We start from the raw sequence: 14636 nt of genomic DNA, 5'->3' as shown, positions 1-14636 counted from the left end.
AAGCATTTATTTGAATTTGGAGCCACCATGAAACTGGACAGGGCTCCAGGCTAGTGGGATGGAGAGTTTTGTGGTGCATTATCTGACAGGGACAGCTTGGATATTCATTACCCAAAAAGGACATTAGTAGCCCATGGGTGTATGCAAAAAAGACCTGGGCTGGGTAAGGCATCATTGACCAAGTGTGGGATCTTTAGTTTTTTTCTCTTGTTATACACTTATTATCTGTTTTATGTCCTTCGTAATTCTTAAATTTATCCTCTCTCTTCCATCCTTCACCATTACTAGGTCCTTATTTGAACTGCTGTAGCAACCTGTTATAACTGATTGTCTTATTTCAATTTTATCCACTCAAATCTATTGTCCATACACTGACAATATAGATACTTCTCTGCTTAACAATTTCCAATAGGTATTCATCAGCCAGGACAACATTTAGATTTCTAGTCTGGGCATATGGTCCTCCATAATTTTGGTTTTGATTCTACCGAACAACCTTTGAGATCCAATGTGGATACCACCTCCTTCAGAAAGTCCATATTGATAAAACCCTAACACCCGACACTTCACCTCCCTGGAGTTTGAGACTCTGCCTTTGGGTTCCAGTATTATGTTGGCTTCTCAATGATCACTTCCAATTTTTGATGTTATATTTAAGAAATGCTACAGGATGACATTACTTCTTCAGCTGGATTGCATTTCATGGCCTCTTTAAGAAAGAAAGCTGTAGAAAGTCAGGATGCAAGTACAAATACAGACCCAGGTAAAAATGCTGTTTTTCTTTAAAACAATATTTAAGGTATTTAGACTTTTTTCTTTAATGTAGTGATTTAAATAGAATTTTTAAGTTTTTTGATATTAGTTACTCAACTGAAATTCTTGTCCTCAACCCTGGTACATACTTTAGAAATTTTACATTTAAAATTAAATCATGGACTTCAATTAATAGTACAATTATAAAAATATGCTATCATCAGTTTTAACAAATATTCCACACCAATGCAAGGTGTTGGTGGTGGGGTGGTGTATGGGAATCCTGTATTTTATGTATGATTGTTCTGTAAACCCATGGCTTCTCTAAAAAAGAAAATTTTTAATTTCATGATGAGTAAAACATAATAGATATTTTTGTTCAGAAATGCCATAGAATACATCCTAAGCCAAATAAAAATAACATTTTCAAGTTGGATTCTCTGTACCATTAGTTATCTTCTCTAGATTGACAGTCTAAGATTGAGAGGCCTGGGGCTATGGCTAGTCAAGTTGAATTAGGAGGAGGACTAGATTGGGTTTAGTGTGGGAAGGGTGCATATATATGTATCCAAGAGTAGAGGTGATAAATCTTGGAGAATTTATTACTTGGAAATGTGCCTGATAATCCTCCTCATTAATACAATTCATCATTATGTCTTAGTAATACTTTTTTATGACACAGTGTAAACAGTTTTTCTTAACTGTATACAAAACCTTATAAATGATTTTCAAAATAGTATAGGATCATCAGAACATTTGGATGATATAGCAAACTATGAAGAAGATGAAAATTAACCATAATCACACTACTTAGAAATAACACGTCAATTTTTTCTTTTTGTGTTTTATATAGTTAGATACAGTAAATAGCACAAGGGTCCCTCATTATCTGAATACTCACCATCAGATATTATTGCTAACTTCCCTAGCTTCTTCCAAAAGTTTAACCCTTTGATTTCCAATCTGTTTTTTTCTGGGTACATTGGAACAGTCTGAAATTAAATTGTATCATTAACATATTATTTCAGTGTGTACTTACATTATAGTACAAGTTGGCTGCAGTATTGAAAGTATTTCATATCTGATATGTTCAGTATTGTTGCACATAATGAGTTAAATGAATGTTAATTAAAAACTGATGTTTAAAATGCTTTATACTATGTAGTAATCCTTGGTGCATTTAGGCATTCAAGAGTAGTCTAATGATATTTGTGAAAATTGAATGGGACACCTTTTATTTCCATTTAAAATAATGCAATAAAGTTTCTTGGTATCTGAAAATTCACTCTCTAACATAGTTTCAGGAATGGATTAGATTTCATTAACAAGAGATACCTGCAGTGTGTATCCTTTGCTTTTCACTTTTACATCTACTTATGCCAAACATTTGCCTGTGTCATCAAAAAGTACTTTGTAAGCATGACCCTTCTAATGGCTATGCAATAAAATATTTAACTAATCTCTTATTGTTGAATGCAGTAGGTAGGTTCCCATTGTCCTCCTGTAAATAATACTTCAACAAGTATCTTCCTGCAATGAGAGTCTTTTTTATCCTCACTATGATTTACCTGACTTTTTTTTTTTATCTTTGCCAATCTGATAGATTAAACAAAGGCATCTTGTTCTTATTTCCTTTTGTTGTGCACGTATAGAGTTTTTTGATATCATTGATGAGTATGCATTTGAGAAACATTATTAAATGCTCTTCATCCTGAGCAAGGCTTTGAGAAAGCCTTTAGACGTCCTTTACCTTTGCTGCTTTGTAGAATGAAGGCAGCCTCTTTGCTAGGAGTCTGTTATTCATCCAGGTAATCAGTCCCAGAATAAAGCAATAATAAAATAGGAAATTATCATATTGTTTAAAAATTAAATTGTTAAGCTGTTGTTCTACTTTTCCACTACCTTTTGTACAAAATATCTAATTATCTGCATTTATTTTTTTCTTGTGTTTGTGAAATTCTTTTCCTTTTTCTATTTTCTCTTTTTGCCTCAATTCTTCTAATTTATTACAAGATAAGGAAGCTGCTTCTCAAGTTGTTTCTGATTGTGGTAAAAATCAAGAAATTATTTCTTCCACATCAGGTGTGATTTTTTTCTTCTTTTATGAGAACAACATGATTTATTAAAGATTATTTCTACATATGCCAAAACAGGAGTTATCACTCCCCCATAAAAACAAATAGTTAAGTCAGTTAGGTGGTTTAATGGAGATAGAAGGATAATTTAAATATTTTCACTTTCCTGTTTTCTTCCAGCTTTTAAATTAACATTTGGTTTAAATTTAAGTCTCGTTACCAAGTTTCCAGTACTCAGCATGACAGTGAGTTATATTTTACATGTGAAATTTAAAAGTATTAAAAATTCAGTACTATAAAATATAAGTAGACTCCTAGGACAAAAGATCACAGAGTAGGCTGTCTGCTGATCTCCTATAACAGGCCTCTTTATTTTACTTTTGAATAAGAAGCAAATGATTTCTGTAAAATTTAGATTTTAAACCATTTTAAGTGGTAGAATTTGGTCATGGGCTTTGTAAATATACAAAAACCATTGCAGTAGACCCTTTTAAGGAGTGTAGATTATATCTCAATATAACTGTTAATAAAAACAGATAAATAAAACCAAAAATAAGTGTTGAAAGTGAAGAAATTTAGTTATGGGTTAAGTTCCTAAAATTTGGCTTTATTGAGATTCTCCTGAATAAAGTAAGCAAACATGAATTACTATGTCTTAAAAAGAAATAGGAAGTTATAGCTTTTTCTTGATATAATTTAGATAATTTATTGTTCTTGTGCCTCATTCATATGGGAAAAGCAGATCTTATTCAGTCTGCATTCAGTTTTTAATTACTCTAGAATAGAGAGCCCTTAGAACAGAATAGTTTATTTATACCCGTAAATCTTCTGCTTAGATTTTCAACAAATACATTTAATTTGTTGCTAACTTGTCCTCATAAAGTTTATAACTTAAAAGCTATTTACAGACAATTTTTGTATTCTTAATTTTTCTTTTCTTAATTTTCAGAACATGAACCTTTGGATGTTCCCCAGCTGTTGGCTCCAGATGTATATCTAAATCTCAATTTTTCCACTGAAATATCAGAAAAACTTCTCTCCCCTTCTACATCTGATATTTTACCAAATTTGGTTTGTATTTTATTTAGAAGTTTTAATAATGCATTTATGATAAAAATTTTTATGGTCATGAAGACTTTATGCAGTTGTGTAGACAAAATAAGGCTAAAAATCTAATATATGTAATTTTGTTAAAAAGATAAAAAAATTAATTTAAGTATAATGCCCCAAAATATCATAAACTAAGACTGTATAACACATACTTCCTATAGCTTTCCTTAAGTTTGGCACATAAAAGCTCTTCTTGCCTTGTTATTGATAAGAATTAAACATTTCGTATTTGATAAAGTAAAAAGAATGTGAACATTTTGATTTTATGTTTTGACTGAGGTTGGACACACTTACATAAATGTGACTGACATTGAAGCTGATGTTCTTCTACAACAATTACCTGTCAAAGAAGAGCCTTCAGATATCACCAAACATCAAAGTGATCATCTGAAAGTCCCGTCTTTTGCAGAGTTACATTATATGGCAGCTTCAGTTACTAATGCTGTTTCCCCATATAATTTTAGAAGTCAAGGTAATAATTTTTTCCTACTTCTTAAGTATATTAAATACATTTTGAAAAATTCTGTAATATAGCATTTTTATCCTAATTTGCATCTTTTATCTGTCTTCCTACAAACCCCCAAACCTCCTGTGCTTTTATATGTTTATATTCATATTCTAAAATGTTCTATTAATCTCCTGATCACTTTGTTTAGAAGTTTAGAATCAATCTCTGTATTCCTATCATATTCTTGATAGAATCTTCCAATTCTGCCACGGATTTATTTTTTAAACCTGCAAAAGTCTCTCCATCCTGTTTGGATGGAAGAATCTGGAGAGCAGGTATTACAGAAGTAAAGGATCTTGGTATCACCTCACCTACACCATCAGGAGTACATCAGAACAGAGGTAAATGGCCAAGATGTATAGCAACCCTGCTTCCCTGAATTACAAATTACTATTATATTAGATATAAGCAGTAAAACTGGATAGTTAAAAAATGAAAACAAAAAACTGGATAGTTGCAAAAGAAACTAGAAAAAGGATTTTTCCTTGCTGTGGAGAGTGGAAGCAGTTAGGTAAATGAGATAGAGTCGTGGTTCCAAAGCTGGGACCTATGGATATTTTGTAAGGAGATTACAGATCTATTTTTGCAAATGTGTTTTCTCAGTTAATGGAGGCTAACAGTAAATATCCTGGGAGTTCATGAGTGTTTTGATTTAGACATAGTAGCCAACAGTTTATTAGTAAAATATTCAGCTTTATAGTCATAAATCAGATTGCTTTATTATAAAATATTTGCAAGATTTATAAGAATTGTTTATTTGAAACCTAGTTGTTATATCCCATAGATGATTAGATTAATCTAATATGCAATTAGACTTCCTGCAATAGAGATCTAATGTTTCATCTGGCTTCCATAGTTGTTGCGAAAACTACACCCAGCTATATGGTGTTCAGATACTTGGATACCATGTACATTAGTACTTGTTCACTGTGTGTTGAATGCGGGCACTCAGGAGATATGAGGCACCAGGAAGGGACAAGTGACAAGAAGGTCCACTATGGGGTGCCTGAGGACATGTGTATTGCAGCTGTGTATGCAAGTCAGTGCTTACATTTCAGAGTTCGAAACCTTTGCCCTCTCTCTCTGTCCTGTCATGGGGCTGCTAGGGTTCAGGGTACTGGAGGGTGGATATATCAACCTGGCATTTTTTCAGCTGGGAAAGTATGTGGGGAAGTGAAAAGAGGCTTTCAGCTCTGTCACATAACAACTTTGATAATTTTTGCAAGTAAATTAACTTTATCTAATCCTCACTTCGGTATCTGTGAAGTTCAGCCTCACAGGGTAGTGGTGAGGGTTGCATCTAACCAACTGTCTTTGGCTACTTAAGTACCTTGTTGGTTTTTCTTCATTTTTCACACCAGGCTACTTCTGAAAATCTGGCAAACTGGAACCAGACCCATCTCCCTGAGACTCTTGAGTATTTTGAGTCAGAATTTCAAATGACCATAACTACAGGTTAATTTTCTTAATCAATGAGATCAGGTCAATAATCAACAATTTGGGGGATCCTTCTCTGTGGAGACTGCCTGGTCAAGAAGATATGTCAGTGGACCCTTCTACTCTTATGAAAGAAAAGAACTTAAAAATGCCAATTTAAAGGGAGAAGTTTTATATTAGGTGTCAGTCATGACACCTAATATATTTTAAAAACTCAAAATATAATCAGATATTAGAGTTAAGTGGGATCTGTGTAGTACAAGACTGGGAGAAGGGAGGGGCAGGGTCTTAAATATTTAAAACAAGAAAAAAAAATAAACAGAAAAAATTCCTGTTTAGTGAGACATGCTCACTCCTTTGAATGAAAGTGGCTTCCTGTTTTAGAAACCATCTCCCAATAGGAAGAGCATCAGTAATACCAAGCACAGCTTCTCTGGGCCCACAGAAAGCACTGAAAGGTGAATGGAACTCAGTGTTTAACCCTCCTAGGTGACTTTCTCTGTTAGTGAGTGGGACTGAGGCAGGTTCTCTGAGAAAGGAAAGTTTTATTATAAGTCTAAACTGTTCTGGAATTTGAGCTTGTCCATTTCATTTGCTATATTTTCTACTTGAAATTTGTGTGTACCAAATTCTACTTCTTTCATGAGGATAATTAAGAGAGACTCTTTAGGCTGCTAAGAAGCAGAAATAGATGGTAAAGTACTGTGAGATTCAAGCGAAAAAAGGTAGAGCCAAATAAAGGTAGAGAAAGATTATATAACTGCCATTTCTAACTTTGGAATTTGCCATTGTCTTCTCACAGAACGGTTCACCTCATCTCAGACTGGGACTGAAATATAATAAGCGTATTTGTTTAACAATTCATATTTTTCAGAGCACTTTGTCATATAGTTTGATCGCCACAAAACCTCTAGTAGCTAGGTATGGCAGATATCATAATCTTCATTTGACTGGCTCTTCATTTAGTAAATACTAAGTTAGGGCTAAAGGAGAGAATAATACCAGCTTCTGCCTATGGGGCATGCCTATGGGGGAGAAGGAAAACAAAGAGATGATTATGATATGGCATGGTAAGTGCTGTGATGGCATTATGGATGATATTATTGGCTTATACAGGGAGACCATCTAATCCATTTCAGGCAGTACTAGGGCCATTTAGGGGAGGGACAGCTAAATGGATTCTTAAAGGAAAGTAAGAATTAGCCAGAGAAAGGGCATTCAGACAGAGAATATGTTGTGTAAAGACTGAGAGCTTTGATGGAATCTGCTGAGTTTGAGAAAATTAAAGTTGATTATGCTTGGAAGCAATGGAGTATATATATATTTTATTTGTTTTGTTTTTTAAGGAATAGCAAGAGATGAAACTTTAGATATAGACAGAGCAAAGATTATATATGTCATTGTCATAATAAGGCATTTGGATTTTTAAAGTGAAGGCACTGGAGAAACCCTGAAGAATTTCAGGTTTGAAAGGAACAAGATTAGATTTGTGTTTTTCAAAGGTCTCTTTAGGGCCTGTGTGGAAAATGGACTAGATAAAAGTGAAATAAATTTGAGGTAGTAATACCATTTGACTTCCGTCTATTGTGAAGTCTTCAGCTAAGCAGTTGTAGTAGAAATGGAGGAGATATTTAGGAGGTAGCCCCATCAATATTTGGTGTCACTTTGAATATGAAGGAAAGACAGGAACCTTGGGAAACTGGGGAAATCATAGTGCTGTTCAGTCAGATGAGGAATAAGGAAGAGGGAACAAGTTGGAAGACGCAGAAGAGAAGAGTTCAGTTTAATAGGCTTATAGGACAAACTAAATGGGATGTCCAGGGCATACAGATGGATATAAAGCGCTGGAGCTCAAAAAGAATGCTGTATAGATTTGGGAGTCATTTGTGCATCAATGACATAACGAAGGGAAAATAAATAGAGTGAGAAAAGAAGTGAGCTGAGGCTGGTACCCTAGGAAATACTGGTGGGTAAGAGGGGTTGATAGAGGAAGAAGAGGCCAAGAAGACTAAGAAGGAGGAGTCATACAGGAAGGAGGTGACCCAGAAGCCACAGGAGGAGATGAGAATCGACTGAGTGGTGGAAAAGTTTTGGTGATGGATGGTGGTGATGGTAGCATAACATTGTGATTGTAATTAACCCTATTGAATTCTATACTTGGAAGTGATTAAAGTAGGAAACTGAGATTAAGAGTAGGGAGAGTCATTGGCTTTGATATTGGTGACAAAATTTGTCTTGGGATATTTAATGTTTGCTTGAGATCCCACATAAAGGTAGTAATAGCCTACATTGGCTAGCTTTTACTGTATGACATTGCTGGTTTTCAAGTAGTTTTAAAACACCATAAAAATATTAAGGTTGCTTTTTGATGAAGTATATTTTGTAGTATGTGGAAAAACTGCCTTGTATTTGAAGCTATGTGGTAACAATAATATTGTTATGTACTCTTATCTCACAACAAAGACAAATCTCAGAAGTCAAGAGGCTGAAATGGAATTTTCAAGTTTATTAAATTAAAACTGATTTGGAAGGAATGCAATTTGCCTTAAAATGAAATCATCAAAAAAAAAAAATGAGTTCATCAGATCTACTTTTTCCTTAATTATAATCAATTCCAATTTTGCTATTATTAATAACATTTAGATCTGCCAAAGCCAGAGTTCCAATTCAAAGAACGGAACACAAAACCAGAACCTGCAGAAGATCATCTGTCGTGGAAACTACTGCAGGATGTCTCTGCTGCATCTCCTGCACCAAGCCCTGCAGCTTGCCGACTAGAGCATCTTACCTCTAAGCTTCAGAAAATTGATGAACAGCTGTTAGCAATACAGAACATTGCTGAAAATATTCAGCACGATTTCCCCAGGCATGAAATGGTAAGTCTCCATTGTGTTCATTTTCCTGAGCCTTTTAAAAAGTTAAATCAGTTAAGCTACATACAAATAATTAAAAATTTCTTCCCATTTTATTAATTCCTAATGTTTAGCTCATGTTGAATTTAATCCCATTCTTTCATTTGTTTAGTTAATGCAAATATTTAAAACTTACATAAAATTGTTCACAATATTTTGAAAGTAACAAAGTATAAAATTTATAGTTGTTGTTTTGTTGTGTGGTTTTTCAACAGGTTAAACCAGTGGATCACATTGAGTTGTCTCCTGGCCCTGAATTGGATAAAGCATTGGCTTCAAAAACAATTAGCATTTCTGAAGAAGGTTTGTGGGAGTCAGTAAGGGGGCAGACTGAAGCTTTGCTCTGGTTGACGTGAAAAAATAAGCATTGCCTTTTGGAGTGCTAGAACTAGGAATTAGTTTTCATATGTGAGCTGCAGTCATTAACCCCAAATTATTAGATTAGGATTATTTTTGTCATAATCTATGTGACTGGTCCCATCTCAAGGCCTTTTTTCTTTTTTCTTTTTTTTTTTTTTTCCTGAGAATCCAATGCTGTGTATAACCTCTGGCTTTTATACTAGAATGGGGCAGTGTGGGCTGGATCTTAATTTCTGTGGTCTAGAGTCACTGGTCACATATTGCTGAGAATTATACAAAGCTTTGTGCTGAGATTGCTGAGCAGATGCATGGTTATCAGCCAAGTCAGAGTATGCAATTCTGGTTAAATGGCCAGGCAGCAGTAAAGTATCAAGTTCTTCATTTCTTATTGAAAAAATGAAATTAGGATAGTTACGTTTTTAATTTCTATTGTTCCTACAGTTTATATCTAGGTTCTCTCACTCATTCATTCTTGCCAGCAATTTAATTATTCTTTTTTTAAAACCACGCTTTGCTAATGGGTGTAGAGTTTCTGTTTGGGGAGATAGGAAAGTTTTAGTAATGGAAGGTGGTGGAGGTGGTGAAGTTTCAACATAGTATATGTGATTAATCCCACTGAACGGTATGCTTGGGAGTGGTTGAGATGTATGTTCCCACAATTAAAAAAAAAAAAAAAAAAAAGGAAAGGAAAGAGCACCTAAAGAGACAATGACAGTTAAATGCAATACATGATCCTTGATGAAATCTAATAATAGAGCAGAAAAGGCTCAAAAGGACATTAATGGGACACATGAAAAAATTGGAGTATAGACTGTAAGCTTTGTAGAAGCTGTGTGATTTGTCGACAGGTTAAACTAGTGGGTCACATTGAACTTAAGGTGTTTACATAAGTGAGCATCCTTGTTCATAGGAAATTTACATGGCAGTATTAAGTGTTCAAGGAGTAGGTTGTATGCAGCCTACACTCAAGTGTTCAGAAATGGATAGATAAAATGATATGGCAAATGTGGTAAAATGTGAAAATTGGTGGATCTGGGTATATGGGGGTCAGGGGGTAGGGATATGCTGGAGTTCTCCATATGGGGTTTGTATTATTTTTGTAACTGTCCTCTAAGTTTGAAAGTATTTCAAAATAAAAAGTTTTTTCAAAAATGAAAAAGTAGTAGAAGTAGCAGAAGCAATAGTAGGAGTGTTGGAAGTACTGACAACAGTGTCTTAACACCCAGAATGATTCCATACCACATCCTCCAGCAAAAATCAAGACAAACAGAATGACACAATTCAAGAAATTCTTGGGTCATGGAGCAAGAAGGACAAGACTCCAAGGGGGTTGGTGGAAGCCCTGCTGCAGTAGGAGGGAAAGGGCAGTGGCCAGGCAGGGATTGAGGGAGGGGAGTCTGTGAGGTAGGGTCCCAGGGTCCTCTCCCCTATTTCTTTTAACCACTCCTTCATAATTTCCAACTCTTTATCTCTCAATGATGTACTCAGAGTGATTTCCTCAGGTCTGTCTTTTAGTTTACTAATTATCTCTTTTGTTGTGTCTTCTTTGCTGTTTCACTTATTCATTAGGATTTTGATTTTGGTGACTACATTTTTGATTTCTAGAAGTTCCGTTTATTTCCTTTTCAAATCTATATGTTCTTTTTATGTATTGTCCTGTTCTTTTATTATGGTTTGTCTTCCTTTTTTTTTTTTTTTTTTATCTATTTGGTAATTGTAGTCACATTTTATACCCTTTCAGATTATTTTATTTCATTGTGCTCGTAATTCTCAATTGTTGAATCTGCAGACTGACTTACTTTCAGGGTTGGTTGTTGTTTCATGTGTTCGTAATTTTTTTATCATGGGCTTATTTTTAGCAGGAGTTCTGTTGGGTTGTGTATGTTTGTCTTTGGAGTGGTTTTGCATTTACTTCTTGCTGTCGTTGAAACAAAAAAAAAAGGTTTTGGACAGGTTTTTATGTAAATTTTTTGGCTTAGTGTTGCTGTGCTAGAGATAGCATAAATTCAGTCCCCACACCTACTCATGGCAAGGCTAGGGTTTTGATTTCTCTGAGTTGACTTATGAACTTACCACCCACTCTCCAGGCAGATGGAAAATTTCTTTGCTCCTTCTCAGGGGCAGAGTTTTTGTTGTCCCCATTTTCTGACAGAGCTGTCCTTCAAAGCTTTAGGCTATATGTAGTTAGCTCAGTTCCCCTCACTGCAATCTGCAAAAATCATACCTCTTGTTCCTCTGTGGGCTGTCTCAACATCATTATCCAATTATTACTCTAGCTTTGAGGTTGTTTTTTTTTTGTTTTTTTTTTTTTTCCTTTTCTAGCACTAGGGTTTTGCTCCATTTAGAGGGCTTGGTTGTATATTAAACTGTTTTTTTAAATTTAGCATTTTTGTGTTTTTATGCCAGAGTGTGAGCCTGTCCTCTTTAGCTCAATCTGCAATAAATTTAATTGTTTTTTAATATTGAAGAGTTTTAATTTTAAATTTCTTAATAATTTATTATACAGTAGAAAGCTATCAAAATATGTTGCAAACTTCTAATATATCAATGTTGCCATGTGAAACTGTTAATTGACGTATCTATCCACATGATTTTTTTTTCTCCACTATTTTATTTTCATTGTAATATATACTCTGGATCAGTGTCTTTCCTGACTCATGTGGATAAGGAAGATCAAAGTATCAAAGTGGGGAATTCAGAAGCTGACTTTTCTGCAATAGACAGTCATCCTCCTCAGAAGGCCTGTGTGTTTCCTTCTGCTGACTCAGTTGTCAGCCTTTCCAGTGATCAGCGTACTACTTCTTTTGGTATTGTTCTTCACTTATTTCATTTATATTTTTATTTTCTATTATAATGTTACTGGGGCATTTACTGGGAATATATCTGTGGTTTGTGAAGCCTTTTTGCAGTATTTATTAATTTCAAGGGAAGGGAATTTAAAAATTGCTCCATTCACACTGAAAAAACTGTCATCTGTCTTCTTCCTAAGATATACTGTAACTATGCATCATATTTAACATGAAACTGAAATTGCTGTAATATTTCATTTTTACTAAAATTAAAAAATCCAAACTCTGTACCATTTTGCAAACTTTGAGCTTCAGTTTGAAAACACAATGATGTCTGTCATTTATTGAGCCTCTCCCATGTGCCAGGCATTGTTGCAGTGTTTCATATGTATTGGCCTTTGTTTAAGGCTGACCTGGGAGATATCTACCATTATTATCTTCATTTTACATTTGAGATAGTTTAGACTTAAAGTTTAGTGCCACTATAGATTCCATTTCATTTAGAGCTAGCAATTAAAAATGTTATTCATTAGTCCCAATGACTATACTTTGCCATTGAATAATAGGGTATATTGAATAAAACATTTAAACCATTGACAGTGGCTTGGAAATATTTTTTGATCCTCAGACATTTATGGTCAATAATGAGGATTTTCCTTTGTGTTTTACTTTTTTACTAAAAAAATATAAGCAGTAAAAAATGCTATTTTTAAATGGCATTGCTGTCACATAAATAAAAGTTTTAAGAAGCTAGTTTTGAAATCTTGTAATTTCTTTCTACATTCTTCCTAGATTCTGTTTGAATTTTAGTCATCAACATAAGAGGATAATAATTTCCATTTCACAGAGTTGTTGTGAAATTTGAATATCATATATAAAGCTTTTATCTGAAAACCTGTTTGATTCCTGTAGGTTCTTGGTCATTGGGAATTATCTTCTCTCCTATGGGGGAAAATTGGCAAATGAGATTAAACAGCATTCATGGGGCTAGGTTGTAGAGAGTTTTAATTGCATCTGAGAAGTTTATACTCTGTTTTACACCTGGGAATCACTGGGGAATTCTGAGCAGAAAAGAAAAATGAGACAGTTTGGAGGAGACTAGAATGAAGGCATGAAGCAATTATTAAGCTATTAAATTAATTTCACCTTTGAAATAATGAAGGCTTGGTTATTGTGGGAAAGAAAAAGGAACAGATGGATACAAGAGACATTCTGAATAAGTAACTTACAGTACTCAGTTACTAGATGCATAAAAGAGGAAGAAAATGAATGACTTTTTAGCATTGCCAGACTCTGAGAGCTAGTCATGTGACTAGGTCTGATGTCAAACTCTAGAGCACTTTGAGACCAAATTTAACAGATTAAAATGATGCTAGCATATATGAGTGGTCATATCCAGCATAGAATTTTAGACATGGAAATGGTGCTTGGATACTAGGTGTAGGCTTGAAAAGAAATGTAAGAGCTTTTTATTGAATTACATAGTTAAGTCTGTTGTCTGGAAAAAAAAAAAAAAATGAAGAAGGGCAAAAAGCCAAGAACCAGCCTTGTGAAATGTCACTGCCTAGAATCAGCCAAACTGCAAAGGTTGAAGGCATAGTTTTGCATAGAAGACCACCCTCACTTCTTCAATTTTTTTTTTTTTTTTTTTTTTTAATTTTTATTGTGGTAACATATATACCACCACTCTCACTTGTGACACCAACTGCAAGTTTGGGGGAGTTTCCAAAACCATCCTCAGGTTCAATAATTTGCTAGAAGGACTCATAGAACTCACTGATATCTATTATACTCATAGTTACAGTTTATTACAAGGAGAGGATACAGATTAAAATAAGCCAAAGATAGAAATGTGAAGCTTCTATTGTACTCTCCTGTGGAATCAGGACACATTATCCTCCCAGCATCAGTGTGTGACAGTACACCCGGAATACTGGAAACCAGGGAAACTTGTATGAGCTTTGGTGTCTAGAGTTTTTAATGGGGCTTCATTATGTAGGCATGATTGATTGATTGATTGATTTGCCCAGGTGGTTGAATTTATAACCCAGAATCACATGGTTGATCTTTCTGGAGTGGCCAGCCCCCTACTTGACTATCATGGCTGGCCCCACCCAATGATCCCATGCAGCAGCCCCCACCCTAAGCAAGTATTCTTCTATCAGGTGTGACATAGATTACCTCCCAGAAGCTGAGGGCAAAGGCCAGACCTCTCTCTGGGCAGGACCAAATTCTTTGTTACATTATCACCCATTAGAGAGCAAGGAAGGGGAGCTTCCCCTGTGAGGGAGACAAATAAGCAGAATCTGGAGAAGAGATTTGCAAGGAGGAAGTGGCTGACAGTTCCATGTGCCACCAGAAAGTCAAGACTGAATTCCAAAGACTTTGAGAACTTTCATTGTTGCTACAAGAATAGAGAAGGCAGGCTGGGGACAAAAGTATGTTCAAAAAGCTCTAAGTATAGGCTACTTACCAGGGTTTCTGAAGTAAAACAAAGAAAGGAAATGAGATAACAGAAGGGAAGTGAAGGCAAAAATTATTTCATTATGGGGAGATGTACAAACTCTTCAGTGTTGATGAAGGCAGAAGGAAAGAAGATAGTGGAAAAAGAGAAATTGAAGGAACCAGGTTAAGGAGATGATTCATTCAATATTGTAATAGCTTCTCAAATTAAAGATGCAAACAAATAGGA

General features: G+C 34.8%; 1 protein-coding gene across 9 annotated transcripts in view; it reads left to right on the top strand.

The window, feature by feature from the left end:
• CPLANE1 (ciliogenesis and planar polarity effector 1) overlaps positions 1-14636 on the top strand; it is a 254183-nt gene that overhangs the window by 134467 nt on the left and 105080 nt on the right. For 4 of the 9 annotated variants that reach the window (XM_037799359.1, XM_037799363.1, XM_037799361.1 and 1 more), the window contains 8 exons: positions 659-763; positions 2767-2835; positions 3778-3899; positions 4212-4410; positions 4638-4787; positions 8527-8759; positions 9011-9098; positions 11798-11962. In XM_037799359.1, the coding sequence (XP_037655287.1) occupies positions 659-763; positions 2767-2835; positions 3778-3899; positions 4212-4410; positions 4638-4787; positions 8527-8759; positions 9011-9098; positions 11798-11962 (1131 nt within the window). The remainder of the gene's footprint in view (positions 1-658; positions 764-2766; positions 2836-3777; positions 3900-4211; positions 4411-4637; positions 4788-8526; positions 8760-9010; positions 9099-11797; positions 11963-14636) is intronic. The other 5 variants (XR_005210980.1, XM_037799362.1, XM_037799357.1 and 2 more) reach the window with 4 other exon arrangements.

Source organism: Choloepus didactylus, chromosome 11 (assembly GCF_015220235.1).
Source record: "Choloepus didactylus isolate mChoDid1 chromosome 11, mChoDid1.pri, whole genome shotgun sequence".
Lineage (NCBI taxonomy): Eukaryota > Metazoa > Chordata > Mammalia > Pilosa > Megalonychidae > Choloepus > Choloepus didactylus.
Note: the sequence above shows the minus strand (reverse complement) of the source record. Positions and strands in the feature narration are given on the sequence as shown.